Source organism: Octopus bimaculoides, chromosome 3 (assembly GCF_046866305.1).
Source record: "Octopus bimaculoides isolate indiv1 chromosome 3, ASM4686630v1, whole genome shotgun sequence".
Classification (NCBI taxonomy): Eukaryota; Metazoa; Mollusca; class Cephalopoda; order Octopoda; family Octopodidae; genus Octopus; species Octopus bimaculoides.
Window position 1 is genome coordinate 125110469 of NC_142930.1, and position 27107 is coordinate 125137575.

Genomic DNA, 27107 nt, shown 5'->3' on the forward strand with positions numbered 1-27107 from the left:
GGAAAGAGAATGATAGAATAAATATCTGACTTTAAAAAACAACAACTTAAGTATTGGGGTCTATCTGTTCAGCTAAAAACGTTTAAAGGCTGTACCTCAGTATGGCTGCAGTCCAATGACTGAGACAAGTAAAAGATAAATCTACAGAATCAAGGTTGCATTGGGATTGAGGAATATAAAAAAAGGGGAAGCACTAGAAAAGGCAGAAAGGACATTATTGCTGCACGTTTAATTACTGGTTTCAGAGTTTGGTACAAGGACAACAGTTTCATGCGAAGGTTTGACGCCAGCGGCGTTTGAAATCAGAAGTTGAAATCTGATGCTGCCAAGCATTTTGTCCTGCGTGGTACCGATTCTGATTATAGCTGAATTGAGGTTAAACAACAACAACAACAGCAACAAAAACAGCAGCAACAACAACAACAACATTAGCAGCAGCAGCAGCAGCAGCAGCAACAACAACAGCATATTGCATCATTAATAGTAGAAAGTGGAAGAAAATAAACAATAAGAATTACCAGTCGTTGGACACAGTTGTAATACCAACGTGCTTTTCTGATGACATGTCACAATACACCAAAATAGGAGGAAATCGATCCAGCTCCCCGTCAATGTCAATGTACGCAGTGACGTTAAGTGACTGGTATTGTTTAAACTTCATTTCGTGACAATCCTTTGGGATATCTGGAAGAAAGGGGAACAATTCATGTAAGAAAATAAGTTATCAGGATAAAACAGTCACGCGATCCATCGGCGTTCTGAGCAAAGCCTTATATTTTTACCTCATAAGTCCCTGTCAGATGTTTCTCAGAAAGAAACTATTATAAACAGTACATTATTTACATTTGACGGATGTTTGTCCTCATCTTGTTTGTTGTTAACACAACGTTTCGGCTGATATACCCTCCAGCCTTCATCAGGTGTCTTGGGGGAAATTTCGAACCTGGGTTCTCATTCCAAAGGTATTTTTCGATGTTGTTGTTATTATTATTATTATTATTATTCAGGTCATTGCTTGGACATCCGTATACCGCAAGTCGACCATTACTGGACGATACCTCAACTTCAATTCCCACCAGCCATACGATGTAAAGAGAGGGATTGCTCAGTGCCTAAAACATCGTGCAAAAAATATAAGTAGCGATCGTGATACATCCCACGAAGAAATGATCAAGCTCAATAACGATCTGTTGAGCAACAACTACCCCAAAAGTATGCTATCCACTCCAATTATGAAGAAGAGAGAAGATGAGGCCAATAATCTGTCCACAGTCTGTCTACCCTATGTGAAAGGCCTCTCCGAAAAGATACAAAAGATATGCGGCCCATATGACATCAGGACAGTATTCAAGAGTAATACAACACTTCGCAAATATATCCTTCGAGTAAAACCACCAATAGAAGAGAATATGAACAAAAACTGCGTGTACTCCATCCCATGCAGCTGTGGTAGGTTATACAAAGGCGAAACATGTCGCCCCCTCAAAATAAGGGTAGACGAACATCCCAAAGCTGTGACACGAGGAGATATTGATAAATCATGTATGGAAAAATGGAGACCACCTCCCCCTTTGAGATGAAGTTAAAATAATAGACAGAGAACACCACTGGAAAATACGAAAACTAAAAGAAGCAGCACATATGCTAGGACACAACAACCTCCTGAGCAGACCGAGTGCAGATATGAGCAGCATACTGGATTGGGGGACACAACCCAGCAGAATGAGAACAAAAACTAGAAGTTTACTTCTGCTCAATAAGGTTCAACAGCTATTTAAACATGTGGAATTTATTACTTACCAAACTGTCTGGAAGAACATTTGATGTTTCCGAAACTGATCTGAGCATAGCTGCTGGGATTAGACATCCTGGTAAAACTTGTAATTGGTAAGAGGGTTTTATTAATAATCTTGCCATAGTCAGTTTCTTGCAAATCGTTATTTTCACAGTTACAACCTTTTGATACGTCGTAACACATGCCAATCACACCACAGGAGCACTAAAAAGAAGAACAAATAACGGCAGAGTTAATAACTTTAACAATTGTCTTAGTGAGATTTTACTACTGTACATTTTAGATGGATGAAGTTTCTCACTATCTGCAGGCAGATACCAGCTCTGTTGGCGTGGTTGTCATGTGATCTATCTATCTATCTATCAGAGCCATAAACCCACAGTTCGTCACCTATTATGATCTTTTTCAAAAAGGTTTCGTTTTCCTTGACACAATTCAAGTGCTTCAGTTCTGTGTATTCGACTGCTGGCGTTTATTAGTAGTTTCGCCCATTCTTGTGATGCGTTATATCCTATCATTAATAAAACAATCGGTATTTTTGAAGACAAGAGTATCTTTTATCATTTACTCATTACTTGTTTCAGTCATTAGACTGCGGCCATGCTGGGGCAGTGCCTTGAAGAATTTTAGTCGAACGAACCCCAGCTCTTAGTTTTTTTAAAAGGTTGGTACTTACTCTACCGGTTTCTATTAACGAGCCGCTGATTTACGAGGTCATAAGCGCGCCAACACCGGGTTCTCAAGCGGTAGTCGGGGACGTACATATATGTATGTATGTATGCATATATACATGCACGCATACATGCATACATACATACGTACATACGTACATACATATATACATGCATGCATACATACGTACGTACATACACATGGAAATTAGCGGCCCAGAGAATGTTAAAATAAGGATAAAGAGCAGTGAAAAAGAAACCCTTACGCTGAACTACTGAGAAATTAGCAGTTACTCTACCCAAATTGCAATATTCAGGTTTATACCCATGATAATTGGGGCAGTGGGAGATGTAACACACTGCCTAAAATCAGAAAGGAGAAAGCTGATTCGAAGACTGCAGGTCCAAGCCATCACTGGGACTGTAAAATGTTTTAAACTTTCCAGAAGTTTATCATTTAAGTTTATATTCGCATGTCTAGACATGCAACTATATGCATGAGAATACACATATAAAACAAAACGTACAAACCTGCAAATGCACACACTCCAAATACTGTCCATATATACATATATGCACAAATACTCTGTTCATGTTGAAATTCCAAAGAAGGGACCTTGGATCTAAGTTAGAAACCGGCTCTTTTTCTGTTGGCAAGAAATTTTGAAATAAACTGAATAATGACACACACACACACACACACACATATATATATATATATATATATATATATATATATATATATATATATATATATATATACAACGGGCTTATTTCAGTTTCTATCTACCATGTGGTTGGGAATCAAACTTCTTACCATACAGCCACACCTGCACTTATGGTAGTCTTTTTATAAAATTATAAGAAATTACCTTATAATCGTCATCGCCTCCAGCCCAGGTGTACTGTTTTTCTGCATTACCGTCTGTCCAATAAAACGATCCATCAAACATGGAGTGGTGCGCTTGGCAGGTGTAACTGAAATTAAACAATGTTTTAAAATTGTCTGTCTTAAAACTGCCAAAATAGATAAAGCAATTCATAAAGGCAATCTTGGGAAGGAAGTATCACGTGATCGACCGAACCATCAGATGTTGTTATACGCTGCTGGTTGTATACATCGCTTTAGTATCGTTTTAGCTTACGAATGACGCAACTCCACTGACTAGGCAAGCAGGTTAATATAATGTCCTGTACCCAGATATGCACCTATACATACAGGTGGATGTCGGTATGCACATACCTGTACGTATATATGCATATACTCATTTACTTTTGTTTTTACATGATTGAACGCAGCGTCTCACAAAAATTGTAAGTAGTTCGTAAACTTATCCTCCGACGCTACTCTATCTCTTTCTCTTTCCTTTCTCCCCCCCCCCTCGTTCTTCCTCTGTACTACTACGTATCTCGCCTTACCCCTCTTGTTCTTCCTCTGTACTACTACGTATCTCGCCTTACCCCTCTTGTTCTTCCTCTGTTACTACTACGTATCTCTTTTTTCCCCCTCGTATTTCCTCTTTTTCTTTTTTCCTCTCGTTGCTCACCATTCTTCTACTTCCTCCCTCTCTTTCTCCCTCTACCACTCTCTCTCTTCCCTTTACACCGGCATGGTCACATGCTTCCGGTCAATAATCCTTTCCTTCCTTGGCTTTCGCCAAGTAACACGCGCCACCACTTTGTCTCTCTCGGTTCCGTGCCTCATCGCGTTCATACACACATAATTTTTCTCGTCTGGCCGTAAAGCCTTCTGTTTGTTTTCCTGTCTTGTTTTTTGTCCGCCACTACATTCCTCCATGGCTAGATTTAATTTGCGTATACAGATTTAATCTGCGATCCATGGGACGAGCCGTTTTAACGTTGCGTCCTGCCCGAAGCTCGTCGAAACGCCGGTGTTAAAACGTGGGTAGCTGATGAAGTAGAATGTTCTCTATGTGGCTCGTGTGTTCTCGTCTACGTTTGTTTGCAATGTCCTGTACCCAGATATGCACCTATACATACAGGTGGATGTCGGTATGCACATACCTGTACGTATATATGCATATACTCATTTACTTTTATATATATATATATATATATATATATATATATATATATATATATATATATTGTTGGCACTCCGTCGCTTACGACGACGAGGGTTCCAGTTGATCCGATCAACGAAACAGCTAGCTCATGAAATTAACGTGCAAGTGGTTGAGCATTCCACAAACACGTGTACCCTTAACGTAGTTCTCGGGGATATTCAGCGTGACACAGTGTGACAAGGCCGACCCTTTGAATTACAGGCACAACAGAAACAGGAAGTAAGAGTGAGAGAAAGTTGTGGTGAAAGAGTACAGCAGGGTTCGCCACCATCCCCTGCCGGAGCCTCGTGGAGCTTTAAGTGTTTTCGCTCAATAAACACTCACAACGCCCGGTCTGGGAATCGAAACCGCAATCCTACGACCGCGAGTCCGCTGCCCTAACCACTGGGCCATTGCGCCTCCATTTTATATATATATATATATATATATATATATATATATATATATATATATATATATATATATATATATATATATATATATATATATATATATATATATATATATATATATATATATATATATATATATATATATATATATATATATATATATATATATATATATATATATATATATATATATATATATATATATATATATATAAAAACAAATAGTAAATGAGTATATGCATATATACGTACAGGTATGTGCATACCGACATCCACCTGTATGTATAGGTGCATATCTGGGTACAGGACATTGCAAACAAAACAGAGACGAGAAAACACACAAGCCACATAGAGAACATTCTACTTCATCAGCTACCCCCGTTTTAACACCGGCGTTTCGAAGAGCTGGGCAGGAAGCATCGTTAAAACGGCTCTTCCCATGGACCGCAAATTAAATTTGTATACACAAATTAAATCTTGCCATGGAGGAATGTAGTGGCGGACAAAAAACAAGACAGGAAAACAAACAGAAAAGGCTTTACGGCCAGACGAGAAAAAGTATGTGTGTATGAACGCTGTGAGGCACGAACTTGAAAGTAGGGACGAAGTGGTTCGCGTGTTTGCTCGGCGACAGCCAAGGAAGAAAAGGATTATTGACCGGAAGCATGTGACCATGCCGGTGTAAGGGGAAGAGAGAGAGTGGTAGAGGGAGAAACAGAGGGAGGAAGTAGAAGAATAGGTGAGCAACGAGAGGAAAAGAGAAAGAGAGGAAGTACGAGGGGGGAAAAAGAGATACGTAGTAGTAACAGGGGAAGAACGAGAGGGGTAAAGCGAGATACGTAGTAGTAAAGAGGAAGAACGAGGGGAAGAGAGAGAGTGGTAGAGGGAGAAACAAAGGGAGGAAGTAGAAGAATAGGTGAGCAACGAAAGGAAGAGCGAAAGAGAGGAAGTACGAGGGGAAAAAGAGATACGTAGTAGTAACAGAGGAAGAACGAGAGGAGTAAAGCGAGATACGTAGTAGTAAAGAGGAAGAACGAGAGGAGGAAAAATGATAGAGGAAGAGAAAGAGAAAGAGATAGAGTAGCGTCGGAAAATATGAAGTTACGAAAACTACTTACAATTTGTAAAAACAAATAGTAAATGAGTATATGCATATATACGTACAGGTATGTGCATACCGACATCCACCTGTATGTATAGGTGCATATCTGGGTACAGGACATTGCAAACAAAACAGAGACGAGAAAACACACAAGCCACATAGAGAACATTCTACTTCATCAGCTACCCCCGTTTTAACACCGGCGTTTCGAAGAGCTGGACAGGACGCATCATACATGCACACACAGAGACATACATACGTATACAAACATACGCACGCGCATACACATACATATGTGTGTATGAGTATATGTATGTATGTGTGTGTGTGTGTATATATTCTTTTACTTGTTCCAGTCATTTGACTGCGGCCATGCTGGGGCACCGCCTTTAGTCGAACAAATCGACCACAGGACTTATTCTTTGTAAGCTTAGTACTTATTCTATCGGTCTCTTTGACCGAACCGCTAAGTTACGGTTACGTAAACACACTAACACCGGTTGTCAAACGATGGTGGGGGAACAAACACAGGCACAGAAATACATACATACATACATATACATATATGTGTGTGTGTGTGTGTATATATATATATATATAATATATATATATATATATATATATATATATATATATATATATATATATATATAAAGTTTAAATTTAGCGAAAAACAAAAGACGAAGACAGGTGTATGAACAACAAGCAGGTGCATTAGTTTGACGCTCGGGAAAGTGAGAAAGTCTTTTACGTTTCGAGCCTACGCTCTTCAACAGAAATGAATAAGAGGAATAAAAAAAAACTTGTGGATTTAGCGATCAAGCATGGCGACTGGTTGGGAAAAAAAGGTTTGACAGGAGAGGTAGAAAAAAGAGGAAATAATAAAGTATTGATGATTCCAAAATGGAAGTGCGCGCGCGTGTGTGTTATTTCTTTACTACCCACAAGGGACTACACACAGAGGGGACAAAGAAGGACTGACAAACAAATTAAGTCGATTATATCGACGCCAGTGCGTAACTGGTACGTATTTAATCGACCCCGAAATGATGGAAGGCAAAGTCGACCTCGGCGGAATTTGAACTCAGAACGTAGCGGCAGAAGAAATAGCGCTAAGCATTTCGCCCGGCGTGTTAACGCTTCTGCCAGCTCGCCGCTCGCGCGCGTGTGTAAGTATGATCGTCTATAATGTGTGTGTGTGTAGATGTGTGTGAATATATATATATATATATATATATATATATATATATATATATATATACGACGGGCTTCTTTCTGTTTCCGTCTCCCAAATCCAATATATATATATATATATATATATATATATATATATATATATATATATATATACCGGAGTAAGCACATAAATGCAAAACAAGGTGGATAAAATAGTACACGAATACCTGAAGTAGAGTAATACGCTTTATTGAAAAGCAGCAGAAATATCACAAAAACTGTTACTCAGAGTTTCACGTTCCCGTTCGTCGGACAGATGTATGGTAATGCAAACAGGAAAAATAAAACTCAAAATATTGTATATTTTTATTAATATTTAGCAGAATCAACAGACTTACTCAAGGTCTGAGAGTTTCGTGCCTTGGCACCACTTATCAAATTAGCTACAAGTCGAAGAACTGTGGGTTTATATAACTGGTTAATATTACATTTCTCTGGATTGTTCTAGACTGAATGTTTAAACAATTACAGTGACACGTGCATAATCCATAGTTTTCAAATAGTTTGTCCATAATGTCATTCAATAAGAAAATACATAAACATAAAGAAATAAAGGAAAATTTGTGCGCATCTTCACAGCGAGAGAGAGAGAGAGAGATGTATGTATGTATGTTCATTATGATCAACAATATGGACGATGGGAAATGCCCCAGGAGAGTGTACCACACGCTAAATGCATGTACCGTCTTACATATATAATACAGTGAGTGGAAAGACCTCCATCATTTGAAGATTTTCCTAGCAATTAGTAGACAAAAATCTCCCTTTGAAGGTGTTTAAAGTTTACATAAAGAAGCAAGTCATACATGTGTCACTGTTCAAAATTCCGTCTCTGTCCTTTCTGATTGGACAACCTCTCTAATCAGTTCGTGCCAGTCACGAGGCCAAACATCCCTGAAAGTTTCATTCGAGTCCATCCAGCAGTATTCGAGATATCTTGTCCCGGACAAACAAACAAACACGACTGAAAACAATACCTTTGCTTTCGCTAAGGCGGTGGTAATGATTTAACACATCTCTGCCTCGTTCATTCCAGAAGACAGTTCTGCCGATGTTGCTCATTACTACAAGTTATTGACAACTAAATAAATTTACTTGTACTTTATACTTGATTTTAACAGAAAAAAACTGAACTGAACTTATACACAGGGCAAATCTACGAAGGATAAAAAAGTTGTACCAAAGATTTAACTCTAAATCAGGGGTGCGATTTATACACGAGTGCAACTTATTTACGAGTAAATACGGTAAATATATTTACTTCCAACACAATGCAGTTATCAGTGGTGTTATATAAACCTTGCCTGTTCGGCCTCACATCACATGATCAACTGTAAATTTTCTTTTATCAAATATCGGTTTTAATTATTCAAGAGTAAAACGCTGGGTTGTAATAAAGGATAACACTTACGACATAGTTTGGTAGCAAAATTCAGAAATCTCAACAATTTTCTTTACGACCTCAATTTCATAATTGTAAGTCACATTGTGAGTACCAAGAATAACCTCTTGGTCAAAATCGGTTTCAATAACTGTAATGCCAAGGTCTCCCTCCATGATGCAGTAGACCTGTAAATAATCACAAAAATAAAGTTTGGTTATCATACTTCTATATCACAGAGTGGGGCTAATGATTTCAAATCCCAGAGCGATTATTTTTTTAATCCTTTCGAAGTCAATAAGATATTGGGTTGCGGCTTTTTTCAACAAATTTTATTCAACAAAAACAATAACAATATTTGACAAAAACATCTTTAAATGGCGGTCTGACCGTCTGCCAAGCAAATGGGAAGCAGTAATTGAAGTAGATGGTGAATATGCTCAGGAATAATCATTTAAATATGTTTTTGTTACATGTTGTTATTGTTTTTGTCGAATAAAATTTGTTGAAAAAAAATCGCAAGAATTATGCACCAACCCAATAAAATTTTGTGATTACTTCAAATTTCCAGCGTTTTTACAGATTTCGCATGCCCATCTAATTTCTCTCGCGCGCCCCTAGGGGTAAGCCTCCTCCGTCTTGAGAAGCCCTAACTTAACCCCATTAGTTAAAAGAAAAATCTTCTCGGACAAAAAGCCAGTCTTTAAACGTTATATTCCCCATATCATCTCACCACAACCAATTTTACTGATGCAGACCTTCACCAGTTTTTCTGGTTCTGTTTTGTTAACGATAAGGATTTGCTTTTGAGTAGGAAAAAGAACCCAGAATGAATCACCGTTATCTTTAACTTCTATTTTTTACTAATTTACTTGCGGCCATGCTACAGCACCACCCTGAAGAAATTTAGTCGAACGAATCAACTCCAGCACTTACTATTTTTTAAACCTGGTGCTTATTTTATCGATCTCTTTTGCCGGGTCATTAAGTTACGGGGGATTAAACACATCAACACCTGTTAGTGAAGGACACACACACACACGTACATACACACACACACACACATACATACACACACACACACGTACATACACACACACTCACACATACGACGGAGTTTTTTTCAGCTTCCGTTTACCAAATCCACTCACAAGGATTTGATCGGTCTCAGGCTATAGTATAAGATAAGAATTTTACCCAAGGTTCCACACAGTGGGACTGAACCCAGAACCATGTGGTTGGGGAGCAAACTTCTTACCACACAGCCATGCCTTCGCCTATATACAATACAAGAGAATAGGAGAGTTTTGGGGTGTTATGCAACCTGAAACAAATTAAAGCAAACCTCCCTCAATTCACACTCCGCTGTTGCTTTTCTCCCGTCTCTCATACGTATTTCTTAGCCAACCCTTTCGGGATTCGTAAATTACTTGGCAATAACGCGAGAAAAGTACCCAATAGTGCTGGTAGCGCGAAAAAGTATCCTGTATACGTTGTAAAATGGCTGATGTTAGAAAGGGTGTCTAACCGTAAAAAACGATGCTAAAGTATACAGTGAAGTGCGATGTTGTTCTTGAACCTGTTGTTTCTTGCCAAACCATCCAACACATGTTAAAATGGAACACGGATGTTAAACGACTTGAAGATGATCGTATTTGATGCAGCGTACCCGAATGAAAAGATGAACTAGTTATGGCTAGGGTGGCTTTATTACAAAACCGATCAGGACTGGCTGGCGGTTATATAACATTAACAGTTGTTGTTGTTGGCACTCCGTCGCTTACGACGACGAGGGTTCCAGTTGATCCGATCAATGGAACAGCCTACTCGTGAAATTAACGTGCAAGTGGCTGAGCACTCCACAGATACGTGTACCCTTAACGTAGTTCTCGGGGATATTCAGCGTGACACAGTGTGACCCTTTTGAATTACAGGCACAACAGAAACAAGAAGAAAGAGTGAGAGAAAGTTGTGGTGAAAGAGTACAGCTTTAGGTGTTTTCACTCAATAAACACTCACAACGCCCGGTCTGGGAATCGAAACAGCAATCCTATGACCGCGAGTCCGCTGCCCTAACCACTAGGCCATTGCGTCTCCACAACATTAACAGTAACTAATATTTAAAAATAAAACAACCTTACCTCAAATGGTTGTATTGGTCCAACATTATCGGGGTCTATAAAATAATAACCTGTTTCACTGCTGTTATCTTTATTCAATACAGCTTGGCAGTCAGCTGGTGTTGCTGTATATTGAAACCGTTAATAAGAGAATGGAAAATGACCACAATTATTAAATGAACTAGAGCATTACTCGTATGACGAGTAATTTTGGAAGAATACTTTTGTCACTATGGGTTATACCAGAAAATATGATGTACATGCAATAATAATAATTTAACTTTTATCAAATTTTTGTTGCTCATACAAAATTATTAAATGAATATTAATTTTTAAAAGAAATATATTTAATACATTTAAATTAAACAAAACAATACTGGAAAGGCAAAAGAGTAAAATAGAACGGGATTACTCTCTGTATGTATGAGTAGTGGAGCCACATGATCTAGTGGCTAGAGCAGCGGACTCACGGTCGAGGGATCGAGGGTTCGAATCTCAGGCCGGGCTATGTGTGTGTTTATGAGCGAAACACCTAAGCTCAACGTGGCTCCAGCAGAAGGTAATGGTGAACCTCTGCTGACTCTTTCACCACAACTTTCTCTCACTCTTTCCTCCTGCATCTAGCAGCTCATCTGCGACGGAGCGGCGTCCCGTCCAGGTGGAAAACTTATACGCCAATGAAACCGGGAAACCGGCCCTTATGAGCCAGGCATGGCTCGAGAAGAAAGAAACAACAACATGTATGAATGAGTCCTGGTAGTAAACAGAAGTAAGTGCAGTGGAAGCAAGTGATAAAAATAAGACTACTGACTAATAACAATAATAATAATAATAATAATAATAATAATAATAATCCTTTCTACTATAGGTACAAGGCCTGAAATTTTGGAGGAGGGGTAGTCGATTACATGGACTCCAGTGTTTCACAGGTACTTGTTTCATTTACCCAGAAAGAATGAGAAGCAAAGACGACCTCGCTGGAATTTGAACTCAGAACGTAGTGACGAGTGAAATTATACTTATTTCTTTATTGCCCACAAGGGGCTAAACATCGAAGGGACAAACAAGGACAGACAAAGAAATTAAGTCGATTACATCGACCCCAGTGCGTAATTGCTACTTATTTAATCGACCCCGAAAAACTGAAAGGCAAAGTGGACCTCGGCGGAATTTGAACTTAGAACGTAGTGACGGGCGAAATGATATTAATAATAACTAGCTGGACCCGTAAAAATTCACGGAAAATATGAAAAATGTAAGCCTCTGTAAATTGTGCGCTGGTGCCAGGAAAAATATCTCTATATTCTTTTCTACTCTAGGCACAAGAGACACCCTCCTCTAGGCACCCGCCCCCGAAATTTTGGGGGAGGGTGCCAGTCGATAAGATTGACCCCGGTACGGAACTGGTACTTAATTTATCGACCCCGAAAAGATGAAAGGCAAAGTCGACCTCGGCGGAATTTGAACTCAGAACGTAGCGACGGGCGAAATGATATTCTTTTCTACTCTCACAAGGCCCAAAATTTTGGGGAGGGGGCCAGTCGATTAGATCGACCCCATTACACAATCAGTACTTAATTTATCGACCCCGAAAGGATGAAAGGCAAAGTCGACCTCAGCGGAATTTGAACTTAGAACGTAACGACGGGCGAAATGATATTAAATATGAGTCTTTCGTTCAACATATGTAAACAACCCTTATTCAGGGACCTTTTGAGTGGGATGGGCTACTCGACATGAAGAAAATTCTAACTGGGCCCCACCTGCAAGGTCATTCGCTGTTTATCTTGATATAATATTACCTGTCGTACACATATGGTTGTGATGCATGTGCCTGGTGTACCATTGTCAGACGGGTAGTCATGATGGGTACACCGGGCTTCTTATATTTTACCTCAGTGTCACTTTGATGGTATTCACTGCTCTCTCACTCAATAATAATAATAATAATAATAATAATAATGATAATAATAATAAATTCCTATCATAGTAGGCGGCTTAGGTATAATAAAAAAATATTCAGACAAATACATAACAAAAACACCAGGACTTACAAATATATATAACATACAGAAAATAGCACTACTAGGCATCGCATACATCCTACGCAAAACACTTTCAATACAGTAACCATAAGAGCATCACAGCAAACCACTGCACATACCCAAGGCACACAGAGCTGCGCTCGGTAGTGAAGTGAAAGCACGTTATAAAAATAAAACTACTGAATAATAATAATAATAATAATAATAATAATAATAATCCCAATGTTAGGAATTTTTCTTTTCCAACAGTTTAATCTGCTGCGCGTATATGAAATAGTAATGGTCATATATACTTACATGTACAATTAATGCCATTGCCATTTAGTCCTGGGAGGCAGGTACAGTTGTAAGATCCTTCCAGATTGGTGCAGTTAGCCTTCTCATGACAATCATGGACTTCTTCACATTCATTAATGTCTGAAATGAAAAAAAAAAAAAAAAAAAACAGTGACAATAAATTATTATAAAAATGTAAACCCCGGTCCCAAACTTAGAATTACGAATATTATATAGGTACAGGGGTGGCTATGTGGTAAGTAGCCACGCACAGGAGTGGATGTGTGGCAAAAGTAGCCAGGCGCAGGAGTGACTCTGGTAAGTAGACAGGCACAGATGTGACTATGTGACTATGTAGTTAGTAGCTAGGCGCAAGCGTGTTTGTGTAGTAAGTAGCTTGCTTACTAATGGTCAGGGTCTAAATTCAACTAAATGGAAGGGATTTCGAGTCATAAAATTAAAAATTAAATTAATTTACTATATTTTGGTCCCACAGTATGGCACCTTGGGCAAGTGTCCTCTACTATAGCCTCGGGGCCGAGCAAAGCCTTGTGAGTGGATTTGGTAGGCTGAAACTGAAAGAAGCCTGTAGTCTATATATATATATATATATATATATATATATAATAATAATATTAGGGACAAAATCCGAAATTACAGGTAAAAACTCAATTAAAATCAATTCATAAAAAATTAAAATTAAATTGAGCTTTATAGATAAAATATATATAAAATATATAGTTTTAGGGAAAATAACCAAGTTTCAAGAACTCATCGATGAAAATCCACTATCACATATAGAAAAATTAATAATTAAAAACACAATAAATGATTATAATATAAAACAAAGTAAATATCATAAGATAAATATAATAAATATAATAAATATAATATAATATAATATGATATTTACTTTGTTTTATATTATACTCATTTATTGTGCTTTTAATTATTAATTTTTCTATATGTGATAGTGGATTTTCATCGATGAGTTCTTGAAACTTGGTTATTTCCCCTAAAACTATATATTTTATATATATATATATATATATATATATATGTGTGTGTGTGTGTGTGTGTGTGTGTGTGTGTGTGTGTGTCTCTGTTTGTCTCTCACAATCACTTGACAACCGATGTTCGGCGAAAGAGACTGTGTGTGTGTGTGTACATGTGTGTGTGTGTGTGTATGTATGTATGTTTGTGTGTCTCTGTTTGTCTCTCACAATCACTTGACAACCGATGTTCGGCGAAAGAGACTGATAGAATAAGTACTAGGCTAACAAAGAATAAGTCCTGGGGTCTATTTGTTCGTAAAAAAAGCGATGCTCCAGCATGGCCGTAGTCAAATGACTGAAACAAATAAAAGAAAAGAATATATATAAATATATATATATACACACACACACATACGAGTACGCTTTATTCTTTGGTAATACTTTTCTGTGTATATACATCAATATAAATGCTTACCCAAATAGAATTGCATTTCATGAAGCTATAGGACTATACACAAGCACTGCACTATAAGTGCATTGCATCTTATAGCAGAAACTACTAAACTAATGAAATACATAACAATTGTTTATTCCTTTGTGATCCCAATTGATTATATATACATATAAAGTAACATTGATCGTAGAACAAACATCAAATTCGAATCAACGACTCTATGTATAACGCCATATCTCCAAACATTTGCTCATATATAAATATTATCATATATCTTAAACATATAAAATATACATATACAAAAAACACAGAAGGTAAAAATATATATGCGAATAAAAATACAAATATATAGAATGGCTTATCGAAGTGGTAAATACAATCGATTAAAAATTCTAAAGCTGCTAAAAAATCTCAATAAACTAAAATAAAACAAGATATCAACCGACTAAAAACTTTTTTTTACTCTCCTCACACAAAAGAGTACTTCCAAAAAGTTCAATTCGTAATACCATGATAGGTTAGAGTCCAAGAGCAAAAAGAGTTCCACAAAATCAAGTCAAACACACCTATGGCCATTTCGGGAGTTCATTACCATGGTTCGATTACAGTTAAAGTGCATCTATAATATACTACTACTACTACTGCTGCTGCTGCTGCTGCTACTGGTTTCAAAATTTGGCACAAGGCCAGAAATTTGTGGGGAGGTGGTAAGCCGAATACATTGATTTCAGTGCTCAACTTATTTTATCGACCCCGAAAGGATGAAAGGTAAAGTCGACCTCGGCGGAATTTGAATTCAGAACGTAAAGACCGACGAAATGCCGTCAAGCATTTTGTCCGGTGTGCTAACGATTCTCCCAGCTCGTCGCCTTATTAATAATAATAATAATAATAATAATAATAATAATAATAATAATAATAATAATAATAATAATAATTGTAATAAATGTATCTGTCAAGACCTACCAAAAACTGAGCTAGTATAAAGATCTTGAAATAGAAATTGGCGAAATGTGGAACCTCAAGACTAAAACAATACCTGTTGTCATAGGTGCGCTAGGAATGATAGCAAAAGGGGCTGATTCCTACCTAGCTCAGATACCAGGAAACCCCAAAATGGCAGAAATAGTGCTCATGGGAACTGCCCATATCCTACGCAAAATACTGTCATGATGAGTATATTGGGTTTTGTGTATTTGTACCCCAGTGTCACTTAGATGGCATGCATTGCTCTCTTACACAACAATAATAATAATAATAATAATAATAATAATAATAATAATAATAATAATAATAATAATAATAATAATAACAGTAATCCTTTCTATTAAAGTAAACAAGTGTCACCCTAGTCTGCTGGCTGTGGACATCTGACACTTTCCATCATACCCAGCAAAATAAGCTATGAGTTTTCGGCTCTCATGGCTTCTGATCTTAACTGATTGGAAGTGTTATCATGTACATTGTTTTGTCTTAGTATAAAAGATGGGCTACAGCAAATATTCTACTCAAAACCACAGATTTGCTTGTCAGTTGTTTGACCTTAACCATTTGAGCATGTCCCTTAGTGGCCGACGATATGAGCATTTCTGATCACGAGCAGAAGTAGGTGAGGATCATCATAGTCATGTGTTAAGAGGAATACTTTGGAGTTTGGATGATTCACCTCTGGAAACATGGGTGCTTTGTCCGACGTTTTAAAACAACCCTTATTCAGAGACCTTTTGAATGGGATGGGCTACTCGACCTGAAGAAAATTCTAACTGGGCCCCACCTGCGAGGTCATTCGCTTTAATCATGAGTTCACCATGATAGGTATACTGGGCTTCGTATATTTTACCCCAGTGTCACTTTGATGGTATGCACTGCTCTCTCACTCAATAATAATAATAATAATAATAATAATAATAATATTAACAGCAACCCTTTCTATTAAAGGCACAAGCGGTTGAAATTTTAGGAGAAAGCATCACAGGCATAGTCGACCTTGGCGGAATTCGAACTCAGAACGTAACGACGGACGAAATGCAACGAAGCATTTTGTCAGGCGCGCTAACAGTTCTACCAGCTAGTCGTCGAAATGATGATGATGATGATGATGATGATGATGATGATGATGATGATGATGATGATGATGATGATGATGATCTTTTCTACTCTAGGCACAAGACCCGAAATTTTTGGGGAGGAGTTCAGTCGATTAGATCGATCCCAGTACGCAACTGGTACTTAATTTATCGACCCCGAAAGGATGAAAGGTAGAATTTGAATTCAGGATGTAAGTCGTACGAAATACCGCTAAGCGTTTTGTCCGGCTTGCTAACGATTCAGCCAATAATAAACTAAATTGAATATCTGATATGCTTACCGAAACAAAGTGTTCCATTTTCTCTGAAACCAGGTTGGCATTGGCATTGCTGAATATTCATATTGCAAAAACTGTTATTCGTACAACTTCTATCATCAATACATGTTTCTGTGGAATAAAATGGAAAAAATATTTAGTGGAAAATACTTCAGAACGGCAATAAAAACAAGAATAGAACTTTCGATGTAAAGAAACCTTATATATGATTGCGATGCACTGATATGATGGTGTGACTGTGTTTGTGTTTGTGTGTGTATGTGTGTGTGTGTGTGTGTGTGTTTATCGCTTTTCTTTTAATTGTTTCAGTCATGAGATTGCGGAAATGCTGGAGCACCGCATTGAAGAATTTTAGCGGCGGAGAACAATAAAAAAAAAAGATCTTAAAAGCAGAGAGTTAACAACGGAACAAGCTGCGAAGGCAGCCACTTAAATGCTAATTCAGTTCTTTGGAACACCTGAATCTTCATCGCCGAAACTGAAGGTTAACGTTAGTTCTTAGCTGAAGACATTGTTGCTGTTCCTTAAGAGGCCTTGGGCCAACAGGTTTTGGGATCTGACGATTCGATTCGCCACAAAGCTAAACCCTTTATGGACGGGAAACTTAATGTAATCCTATAAACTGGCCTTACCCTTTTCAATATATAGTGCTCTATATCTTAGAGTGTGCTTCTTTCGGATTTATGTTATTTTACAGTCGTTATATATATATATATATATATATATATATATATATATATACAGGGTGTTTCAAAAATTTGATATCATTTTGCCAGTTCTTGTTCAAATGACTTCACATTTTAACAGCATGTGTAGAAACAGATCAAAAGTTTATGTTTAATGTTTGACATGCTTATCTTTTCAGGTATAGAAATGGTAGTCACTACAAGAGAAAAGGCGATTTGTATGTTGGAGTATGCTCGAGCACAGTCGAACAAAACTGTGTAGCGTGCATGAGAGAGTTCTCTAAAAAGTTACCAACGGCAATGCAGATTTGGACATGGCACAAATAATTCAAAGCGAAAAGGTTGGCTGTGCAGAGTAAAAGGATCTGGACGACCACCAACATCGAAAGAGCCGGTCGAGCGGGTTCGCCAAAATCTCATGCGAAGTTCCAAGAAGTCTATAAGAAGAACAAGTTTGGAAACCCAGATTCTTCCAACGATAGTTTGGCGCGTCCTGACGAAACGCTTGCTAATGAAACCCTACAAGCTGCAGCTCGTTCAGGCCATAACGGCAGATGACAAGCGGAAGCGCAAACAAGGGCTATGTGAAGAGCCTGGTCTATGTCCTCCCTCTTCCTGAAAACCTAGAGGAACTAGAGCAGAGAATCACCACCACACTAGAGACTGTTACTCAAGACATACTGCAGCGTGTTTGCGAAGAGATGGACTACTGACTTGATGTGTGCCGTGTCTGAGGCGGTGCGCATATTGAACATTTGCGAAATCGTTCATGGAATCCACATACCTTTGAATTTCTCATTCAAATTTGGAGGAATAAATCTTATGATGCTCAGCATAAAGCCTGTTTAGTTTCATTTGCTTTGACTATGTAGTTTCTTTGATATTTACATGTCAAATGATATCAGTTTTTTAAACACTCTGTGTATATATTTCTCTCTCTCTCTCTCTCTCTCTCTCTCTCTCTCTCTCTCTATATATATATATATATATATATATATATATATATATATATATATATAACGAAATCCCGTCAAGCATTTTGTTTGACGTGTCAACCACCAACATAGGAACAACAACGTCTTCGGCCATGAACCAATGTTAATCTTCAGTTTCGGTGATGAAGATTCAGGTGTTCAATGAACTGAATTAGCATTTAAGTGGCTGCCTTCATAGCTTGTTCCACTGTTAACCCTCTGCTCTGAAGATCTTTTGTTATTGTTCACCACCACGTTTCCTTTGGTTGGCCACGTCTTCTTACCTTGTGGAACCAGTTAAAAGAAGACAATGCTCTCAAGGACGCTTTCAGTGTTAGAAGTTGGAATGGTCTTACTGTTGCCTCAAGTTCCACAAGGAACAGCGAGAACCGAACGAATTAATGATTATTCTACCGACATGAGTAATGCTCAAGCAGAATCAGCGCAACACAATGTGTGACAAGGCCGTAACTTTGATTTACGGGTTCAATTAACCTGGTGGGCTTACAAAGAGTTTCCGTTGTCCAGTATCACACATAAGGGTTGCATCGATCTTAGCCTACAAAAAATTATGTTTGTCTAGGATGTCACACGGTGGGATCAAACCCGGGATCTCGTGAGGGCAAAGTAAACGTCTTAACCATTCGTCCGGAAAAGCTACCATAATAATATAACAGATAAAACTGTCAGAATTGTTAGCACAACAGAGAAATTGCTTAGCGATATTTCATTTGTCTTTATGTTCCGAGTTCAAATCCCGGCAAGGTCGACTTTGCTTTTTCATCCCTTCGGGGTCGGTCGATGAAATAAGTACCAGTTACCGGGGTTGATGTAATCACCACCCTCCCTCGAAATTTCTAGCTTTGTGTCAAGATGTGAAACTAATATTAATCCTTACTACTACAGGCACAAGGTGTGAAATTTATGGGAAGGTGTTAAGTTGATTACATCGACGCCAGTACGCAACTGGTACTTAATTTATCGACTCTGAAAGGATTAAAACGAAAATTCAACCTCGGCGGAATTTGAACTCAGTATATAGTGACAGGCGAAATATTGCGAAGCGTTTCTCCCGGCATACTAACGATTCCGCCATCTCGCTGCCGTATGTAAAACTGATATTTATACAGTATATATTGTTTGAAATATTGGTACACGGCCAGCAGTGTTAAAGGGGAGGGTTTAATCGTGTTCAACCGGAACTTTACTTTATCGATCCCGGAAGAATAAAAGGCAAAGTGAACCCCAGCAGTATTTGAACTCAGCAATTAAGAAGCATTTTTTTCCGATGTGCCAACGCGCCAAATACACAACAGACACAATACAATGAAGGTTGATAAATTGTATAAAGAGAAAGAAGGCAACTTACTATTGCAGATGAAACCATTGCCCCTGTAACCTTCGTTACAAGAACAGTTGTAGGAACTAGGGATGTTTATACATTTAGCATTGACGTCACACAAATTCGTGGCCTCCGATAGACATTCATTAATATCTTATGGAAAGAAAAATACAACGATTGTTGACAATTATGTTATATATCATTTATTATATATAGAACCATATACACCTATAATCACACACATACATATATATAGACAAAGACCAGCGTATACCTATTCATATAGGACCATAAAAATAATACATGTATGTAGCTACTCGTGTGTAGAATTGCACATTAATATAAGCCTGGGAACACAGATTTCAATAACTGTGTGTATGTATGAATGCATGTACATATATGTAGCATGTATGCGTGTATGTATGCATGTATACTTGTGTACCTGTATGCAAGTATGCACATATGGAAGTGTGTATGTATATTTAGTTATCCAATGAGAGACTCAACTGCATCCAGTTATGAAGCTCCAATACAGGGGTTCAGGTGTTGAGGGGAGTGTGGAGTCACCCCTTAATTGCCATTACTCTCAGGTCAGTTCTGACATGGAACGGTAGTACCATTCGGGATTCCATCTAAAGGTAAAATGGAATTCCTAAAGGTAGAGGAGGCGCCAGTTAGTTTTTGACAAAGCCGTGGGAAAGGCATCTATTTTAGTAAATAGATACTCTGTCGTAAAACTTCTTGTCAAAATAGTACCGCGCTTGTCACTGGAACCTAATATGGCGACTTAGAAATTGGCAAAAGAGTTGTAAAAGCTTTTGTCACTTAAATCCAAAACCATTTTGACAGAGCCAGACCTTACAGACTAGCCTACAGAATAGGCATTACAGACCTTACAGAATAGGTCTATCTCTATGACTTCACACATCAGCAAAGTCATGGAACGGATAGTCAGAGGAAAACTAATCGCATTCCTTGAAGAAAATAACTTGCTGAGTGATACCCAGCATGGCTTTCGACCAGGTAGGAGCTGCTTGACCCAGCTCTTACAACATTATGACTGGGTGTTGAGGCAGTTACTCAACAACTCAAATGTGGACGTAATATACCTTGATTTTGCAAAAGCTTTTGGCAAAGTGGATCATGGTATGATATGCCACAATCTGCGTGATCTTGGCATAGCTGGAAAGCTTGGAGAGTGGTTACATGACTTTCTGAAAGATAGAAGTCAGGCAGTAGTGGCTAAAGGAGGCACCTCTATGAAAACACAAATAGTAAGCGGTGTTCTACAGGGCACTGTCTTGGGACCACTGCTTTTTATAGTGGCCCTCTCAGATATGCCCTCAAGTGCCCGGATAGCTACCCTTGCAAGCTACGCAGACGATACGAAAGTCTCACAGAAAATACAGAACCCCAGCGATGTTGCACATCTGCAGCAGAAGTTGGACTCAATTTACAGATGGGCTGAGGATAATAATATGCAGTTTAATGCTGAAAAATTCCAAACCCTGCGCTACCAGCGTTCAAAACTGAATATAAAACTTACAGAGTACACTGGTCCACAGGGAATTTCAATCCCAGAGCCTAAATCAGTGAAGGACCTGGGTATAGTCATGAGTGATGATACCTCTTTCCAAGTGCACATTGCCAGGATGGCAACAAAATGCAGACGACTGGCTGGATGGATCCTGAGAACATTCAGAACCAGAGATAAGGAAATCATGATGGTCCTCTGGAAGACATTTATTCTCAGCCGCCTGGATTTACTGCTCACAGCTATGGTCACCCACCAGTGTGAAATTAACAGTGGAACTTGAAGCAATCCAGAGAAAATTCACAAAGAAGATCGTCTCTTTGCAACTACTCAGCTACTGGGAAAGGCTGAAACAGCTAAGACTCTACTCCCTGGAGAGAAGGCGGGAGAGGTATGCGGTAATATACATCTGGAAGGAATTGTACCAAATTTTGGCATTGAAAGCTACACCAATGCCAGAACGGGACGATACTGCATAGTACCAAAGTTCCCAGCAACGCCATCGCGCTGCAGGACCAGTTACTGCAACAGCCTGGGTTTCAGGGGCCCTCAGCTTTTTAATATTCTTCCAAAGAGCCTGAGGAACCTGCACAAAGTAGATGTAGGCATTTAAAAATCAAAACTGGACCTCTTCCTGTCGAGAGTCCCAGATGAACCTACATCACGGCAAGAGGTACAAATGATGGTAGCTACATCAAACTCCATTCTTCACCAAGTACCACATATTGGAGGAGGCTCTCAGTAATAACAGTGTAGCAAAACGGTGGTGCATCAGCATGGCCGCAGCTCTGAGCTGAAACTACAGCCCCCCCCCCAAAATACTATACTTATTTCTGGTGCCTAAACTTAAGTACCATATTCACCTGAATCTCTCTCTCTCTCTCTCTCTCTCTCTCTCTCTCTCTGTATATATATATATATATATATATATATACACGCGCGCACACGCACACATATTCACATATATATGTATATACTGGCAGATCGAATGGATGATTGAATTTAACTTACCATCACACAACGTTACACCATCTCCCTTGTAGCCTTGTATACACTCACAAAATTTTGCCTCACTACAAAAGCCCAATTCTTTATGACATGTGCTGTTTTCCAAACACGAAACTTTTTCATTTTCTGAAAAGTAACAAAAAATTTTGAAATTAAACCAGTCGACAATGTTGTTATCGTCTATCGTTCGTTAATCCCAGAACCTTGGAGAGGCTGAGTGCTTAATCTGTTAGACTAGGGAAAAAGTTCTACAGAGCAGAACTTTGATCAGAGACACTCAAATAATGACATCACACTCCGGATTATGTTAGCCAACATATTTATTTTATGTCAGTATAGTGTAATTTAAGTGACATTTGGCTGCTATTTCATACTGATTAAGTGCTCACGTAAAAACACTTTTACTTGCTCTTCCGTTTAAGAAGTGAAATTTGCAGGTGTCGTTATTTACCTTAATTTATTTTAGCAAAACCATCAAATAGTGTTCTGCTGTCATAGATCATTATTTCCAATATATTCATGGTTTTAACAATAACGTATATATTCTTTCTCAATACGTTCAAGAGTATTCGAACGGGAATATGCTGATAGCAGTTATTAGTTTGGCAGACACCAGCAAACAGCAACAAATAATTTGGTTGCAGATTTCTGTAAAACAGGGCCTGTTCCTGCGTTAGAATCATTGATCTGTTGGGCGTTAGCTTTGATTGAGGAGACACATAAGGTCGAAACACCAAGGTGTCTCCAACTTCTTTCATTAATGAGTCCCGAATTATTAGCTAACTGAATCTGGAAGTGTGTGGGTAATTTAATACTAAAACCCACCGATTTTCAACCGAATATCAATATTGATTAGAATCCAACAAACATATTTCACATTATCTGAATATATCAACAAAATATTACCGAAATTTTATTGTTCTTTATCAATTTTCTTTAATATTTTCACTAAATATCTTAAATATTTCTTATCCAAGAAGTGGTAATTCAGTACCCTTAATACTCAAATTGATTTCAGGTATTTATAGACCCCTTGGATAACCACCCAAGTCCCCGAAAGTCAATATTAATTGTGGAGGGTCATAAACCGATATCTTATTTGATGTCTGCATTGAAGTAGTTACTTTCAACAGCTACGTTAAAGAAATTTTTATTAAATACACGGCCAAAAATGTAATTAAATTTATTATGAAAATATAATTAGAAATGTTAAAGTTAGAAATGACAGTTTAATAAGTGAATATGAAAAAAATGTATTCCATAAAAGTGTATTTAAACTTCAAACACCGAACGATCGTCATATTGTGTTTTCTATTGACGTATTTCACTGATATTTCAACGACATTCATTTTCTCTCCATTTTCTTAAATCTGAAACTGAATGCCAATACCCACTTGATCGTTTTCTCCACTTTCATAATCCACCTCCGTCTCTTTCCGCCCATCTCCGTCTCTTTCCGCCCATCTCCGTCTCTTTCCGCCCATCTCCGTCTCTTTCCGCCCATCTCCGTCTCTCTCTCTCTCTCTCTCTCTCTCTCTCTCTCTCTCTCTCTCTCTCTCTCTCTCGATCACTCTCCCGTACTTTTATAATTCCCCCAAAACATTACAGTAGACATAATAATATCTCCATTTCTTTAAGTCCCTTACACTCATTTAATCACTCGACCTGTCCCTTTCTTGCCTTACGCTAGGGTCGCTGATAAATGACCAGTTGGGAACTTAATTTGAAAGAGCAGCAACTGTGACACATCTTGTGATCGCTGATCAGGTCGTATGGGGTAAAAGAATTATTCAAAGGATTTCACATCAGACCTAGCATAATTCAAGTCAAGAGTCCCAGTGGCGGTTACTATAAAGATCATTACTTTCTCACTCGCAACATTCTCGAAGGCTGTGAAACCTACACTCTTAGGTGAACTGAGGTAATATACATTTAAAGACCTGTTAAATAACCAGCAGTGGATATGATCTTAACACCACTGAGTTGATAACAGAATTTATTCACTTGATCATTTCAAATCTACGAATTGTATTTTGGCTACTTACCAAATATACATCCAGTATGGTTTTCACCTTTGAATCCATCACCGCCAAGAGAGTCCTTAGGACATACGCACCTAAAGGAGCCATCAGGCAAATCTTCACACGTTGCACGAGGATGGCAAGTGTAATCGGCATGGAACGAGCATGTGAGCCCCGTTTCTGAAAAAGAAAGAAAGAATAAAATCACGTGCAGTCATTGGATCTAGGTATATAGAGAGAAGCAGAAAAAAACCCCTCCGAAATTTCATTCGTCTATTGGTGTGGCCATAGTAAAAAATAGACAGAGAGCAAGGATATTTTCATGAAGTTAAGTTTTTAATTGTTGCCTTTTCTCAGATACCGTTAAAGATTGTATCAGTGCAAACTGTGTTTGCTGTTGAGTCATTTATAAAGAATGGTGAACGTGTTGACTTTTTGAGTCATCCTGTAATAAATGCAATTTACAAGTCAGATTTTAATTACAGTCTGAATTAATGAGGGATTTTGTTTGATAAACATCCTTTAGTAATGATATGTTTATTGAATTTTTTTAATAAAATGTGTTGTTATCTGTCTTCGGAAGAATAGTTAAATGTATTCATTTCTTTCAGACCATCCATAAAGTCCTTGGATTGTGAAACAGAACATGAGTTGTTCTAATGTATGTGACATTTCTAAAACGTAAATCAATGCAAATAAAGGAGCTTGAACAGAGAATCGAAACCAAGTACAGTGCTTATCATTTACGCTCTACTCATTAGGTGAGATATACAGACTGGAAAATTAATTGGAAAAACATTGAAGTCTTGATATGTTTGGTGTAAAATTTGATAGTTTAAAACACTGAGATCGTATCTTTTTCAAGAGAATGAAAGATTAAACATATCGGATTAAATTCTTCACCATTCTCTTCTTAATCATCGGTATACTTTGGTAGTTGTTTCCAATTCCGCAATGGAAACAGAATGGAGATTATGTTTCTGCTCACAAAATTTCAAAGTAATTGTGTTTGAAAACTACATTAGACCTGCGTGGATGGAAGCAAAGTTGTTCTTGCCATAACTTGATCATAATTTTTCTGATGATCACATGCTGTTCAATGCTCAATTAGTATTTATTTTATCGATCCTAAAATGATAAAATGCTAAGAAGACCTCGGCACTATTTCAATTTGGAACGTAAAAAGTTGGAAACAATGAATAAGCAATTTGTTCGAAGTGATACTTTTCCATCGCACCAAACGCGTAACAGACACAATGCATTGGAGAATGATTCCATGATGACAACAGATTAGAATGGTTTAATAAAAGTTTAGAAAGAGAAAGAAGGAAACTTACTTTTGCAAGTGAAACCATCCCCCGTGTATTCGTGGTTACAAGAACAGTTGTAGGAACCAGGGATGTTTGTACATTTGGCATTGATGTCACACAGATTCATGGCGTCCGATGCACATTCATTAATATCTAATAGAAAGAAAAACACCACGATTATTGACAATTACGTTATATATTTTTATTATATATAGTACCATATACATATACTCTTACCTATATTCCCAAAGATACCTATGCATATAAAGACACACACACACAGGTGTATACATATTCATATAGAAGCATATAACTTGTATATGTATGTGTAGCCAGTCGTGTGTAGAATTACACATTCATGTGAGTACACAGATTTCAAGGTATGTATGTATGTATGTATGTATGTATGTATGTATGTATGTATGTATGTAAGTTGTCTCCTGTTTTTAAATATGTAAATTCCTGCTCTGAGGAACGAGCATTTTCCAACAAACGTTAAACGTAAAATGCTCCATCGTTGGAATGTGGATAGTAAAAACAATGTCACATTTTAAACTTGAGAAAAGTTTTGCATATTACTACTGTTCTACATACAGATTGTAATGTACTAGTTAATTAATCGAAGACAAAATGGGTAATGAGTGTATATGCCATATTCCGGGGGGTTTTGCCCCTTCATCAGCACCCATCTAACCCACTCCTGCCTCCGAACACATTGTTTATATATACTTCATAGTATCATATACTTTATAGGATAATTTGGTTGCATAACGAAATACCACGTACCTACAAGGCATTACTGTTTACATAGAAGCTCCAGGAATGCGTTTAATATGCAAATTGGTATATCCAATAGCATAACGCCGCTGTATACGGTGACTATATAAGCAATGTGTTCGGAGGCGAGAATTGGTTAGATGAGTGCTGATGAAGGAGCAGAACACCACGAAATATGGGATATGCATTCATTAACCATTTTCGTTTTCGATCTCATTGTTAGCTTACATTTGACATCCCGATACGAGAGATTGCAGCAAAGAATCACTATATAGGCATACACGATTGGGTGAATGAATGATTGAATCTACTTACCCACGCACTCTGTTACACCATCTCCCTTGTAACCCTTGTTGCAATTACAAAAGTATGTATCATCACAGAAGCCCAGTGCCTCATAACATCTGTCTGGGCCTTCTTCACAGGAATATTCCCAATTTGCTGAAAGGCAACAAAAATTATTCAAATATTACCGAATGATAATGTTGGTATCTTCTTTCTGTCGTTTAGTCTTGAGCCTTGGAGGACTGAATGAT

At 37.9% G+C, this 27107-nt stretch overlaps 1 protein-coding gene across 1 annotated transcript in view; it reads right to left on the bottom strand.

Moving 5' to 3' along the window:
• The window catches only part of LOC106875361 (uncharacterized), a 208057-nt gene that overhangs the window by 99414 nt on the left and 81536 nt on the right, over nt 1-27107 (bottom strand). Inside the window, exons 16-27 of the mRNA XM_089348409.1 lie at nt 26887-27012; nt 25822-25947; nt 24509-24664; nt 22467-22589; nt 19949-20074; nt 16923-17030; nt 13127-13246; nt 10806-10909; nt 8695-8852; nt 3339-3444; nt 1801-1999; nt 519-684 (exon numbers count right to left, since the gene is read on the bottom strand). Of these exons, the coding sequence (XP_089204535.1) occupies nt 519-684; nt 1801-1999; nt 3339-3444; nt 8695-8852; nt 10806-10909; nt 13127-13246; nt 16923-17030; nt 19949-20074; nt 22467-22589; nt 24509-24664; nt 25822-25947; nt 26887-27012 (1618 nt within the window). The remainder of the gene's footprint in view (nt 1-518; nt 685-1800; nt 2000-3338; nt 3445-8694; nt 8853-10805; nt 10910-13126; nt 13247-16922; nt 17031-19948; nt 20075-22466; nt 22590-24508; nt 24665-25821; nt 25948-26886; nt 27013-27107) is intronic.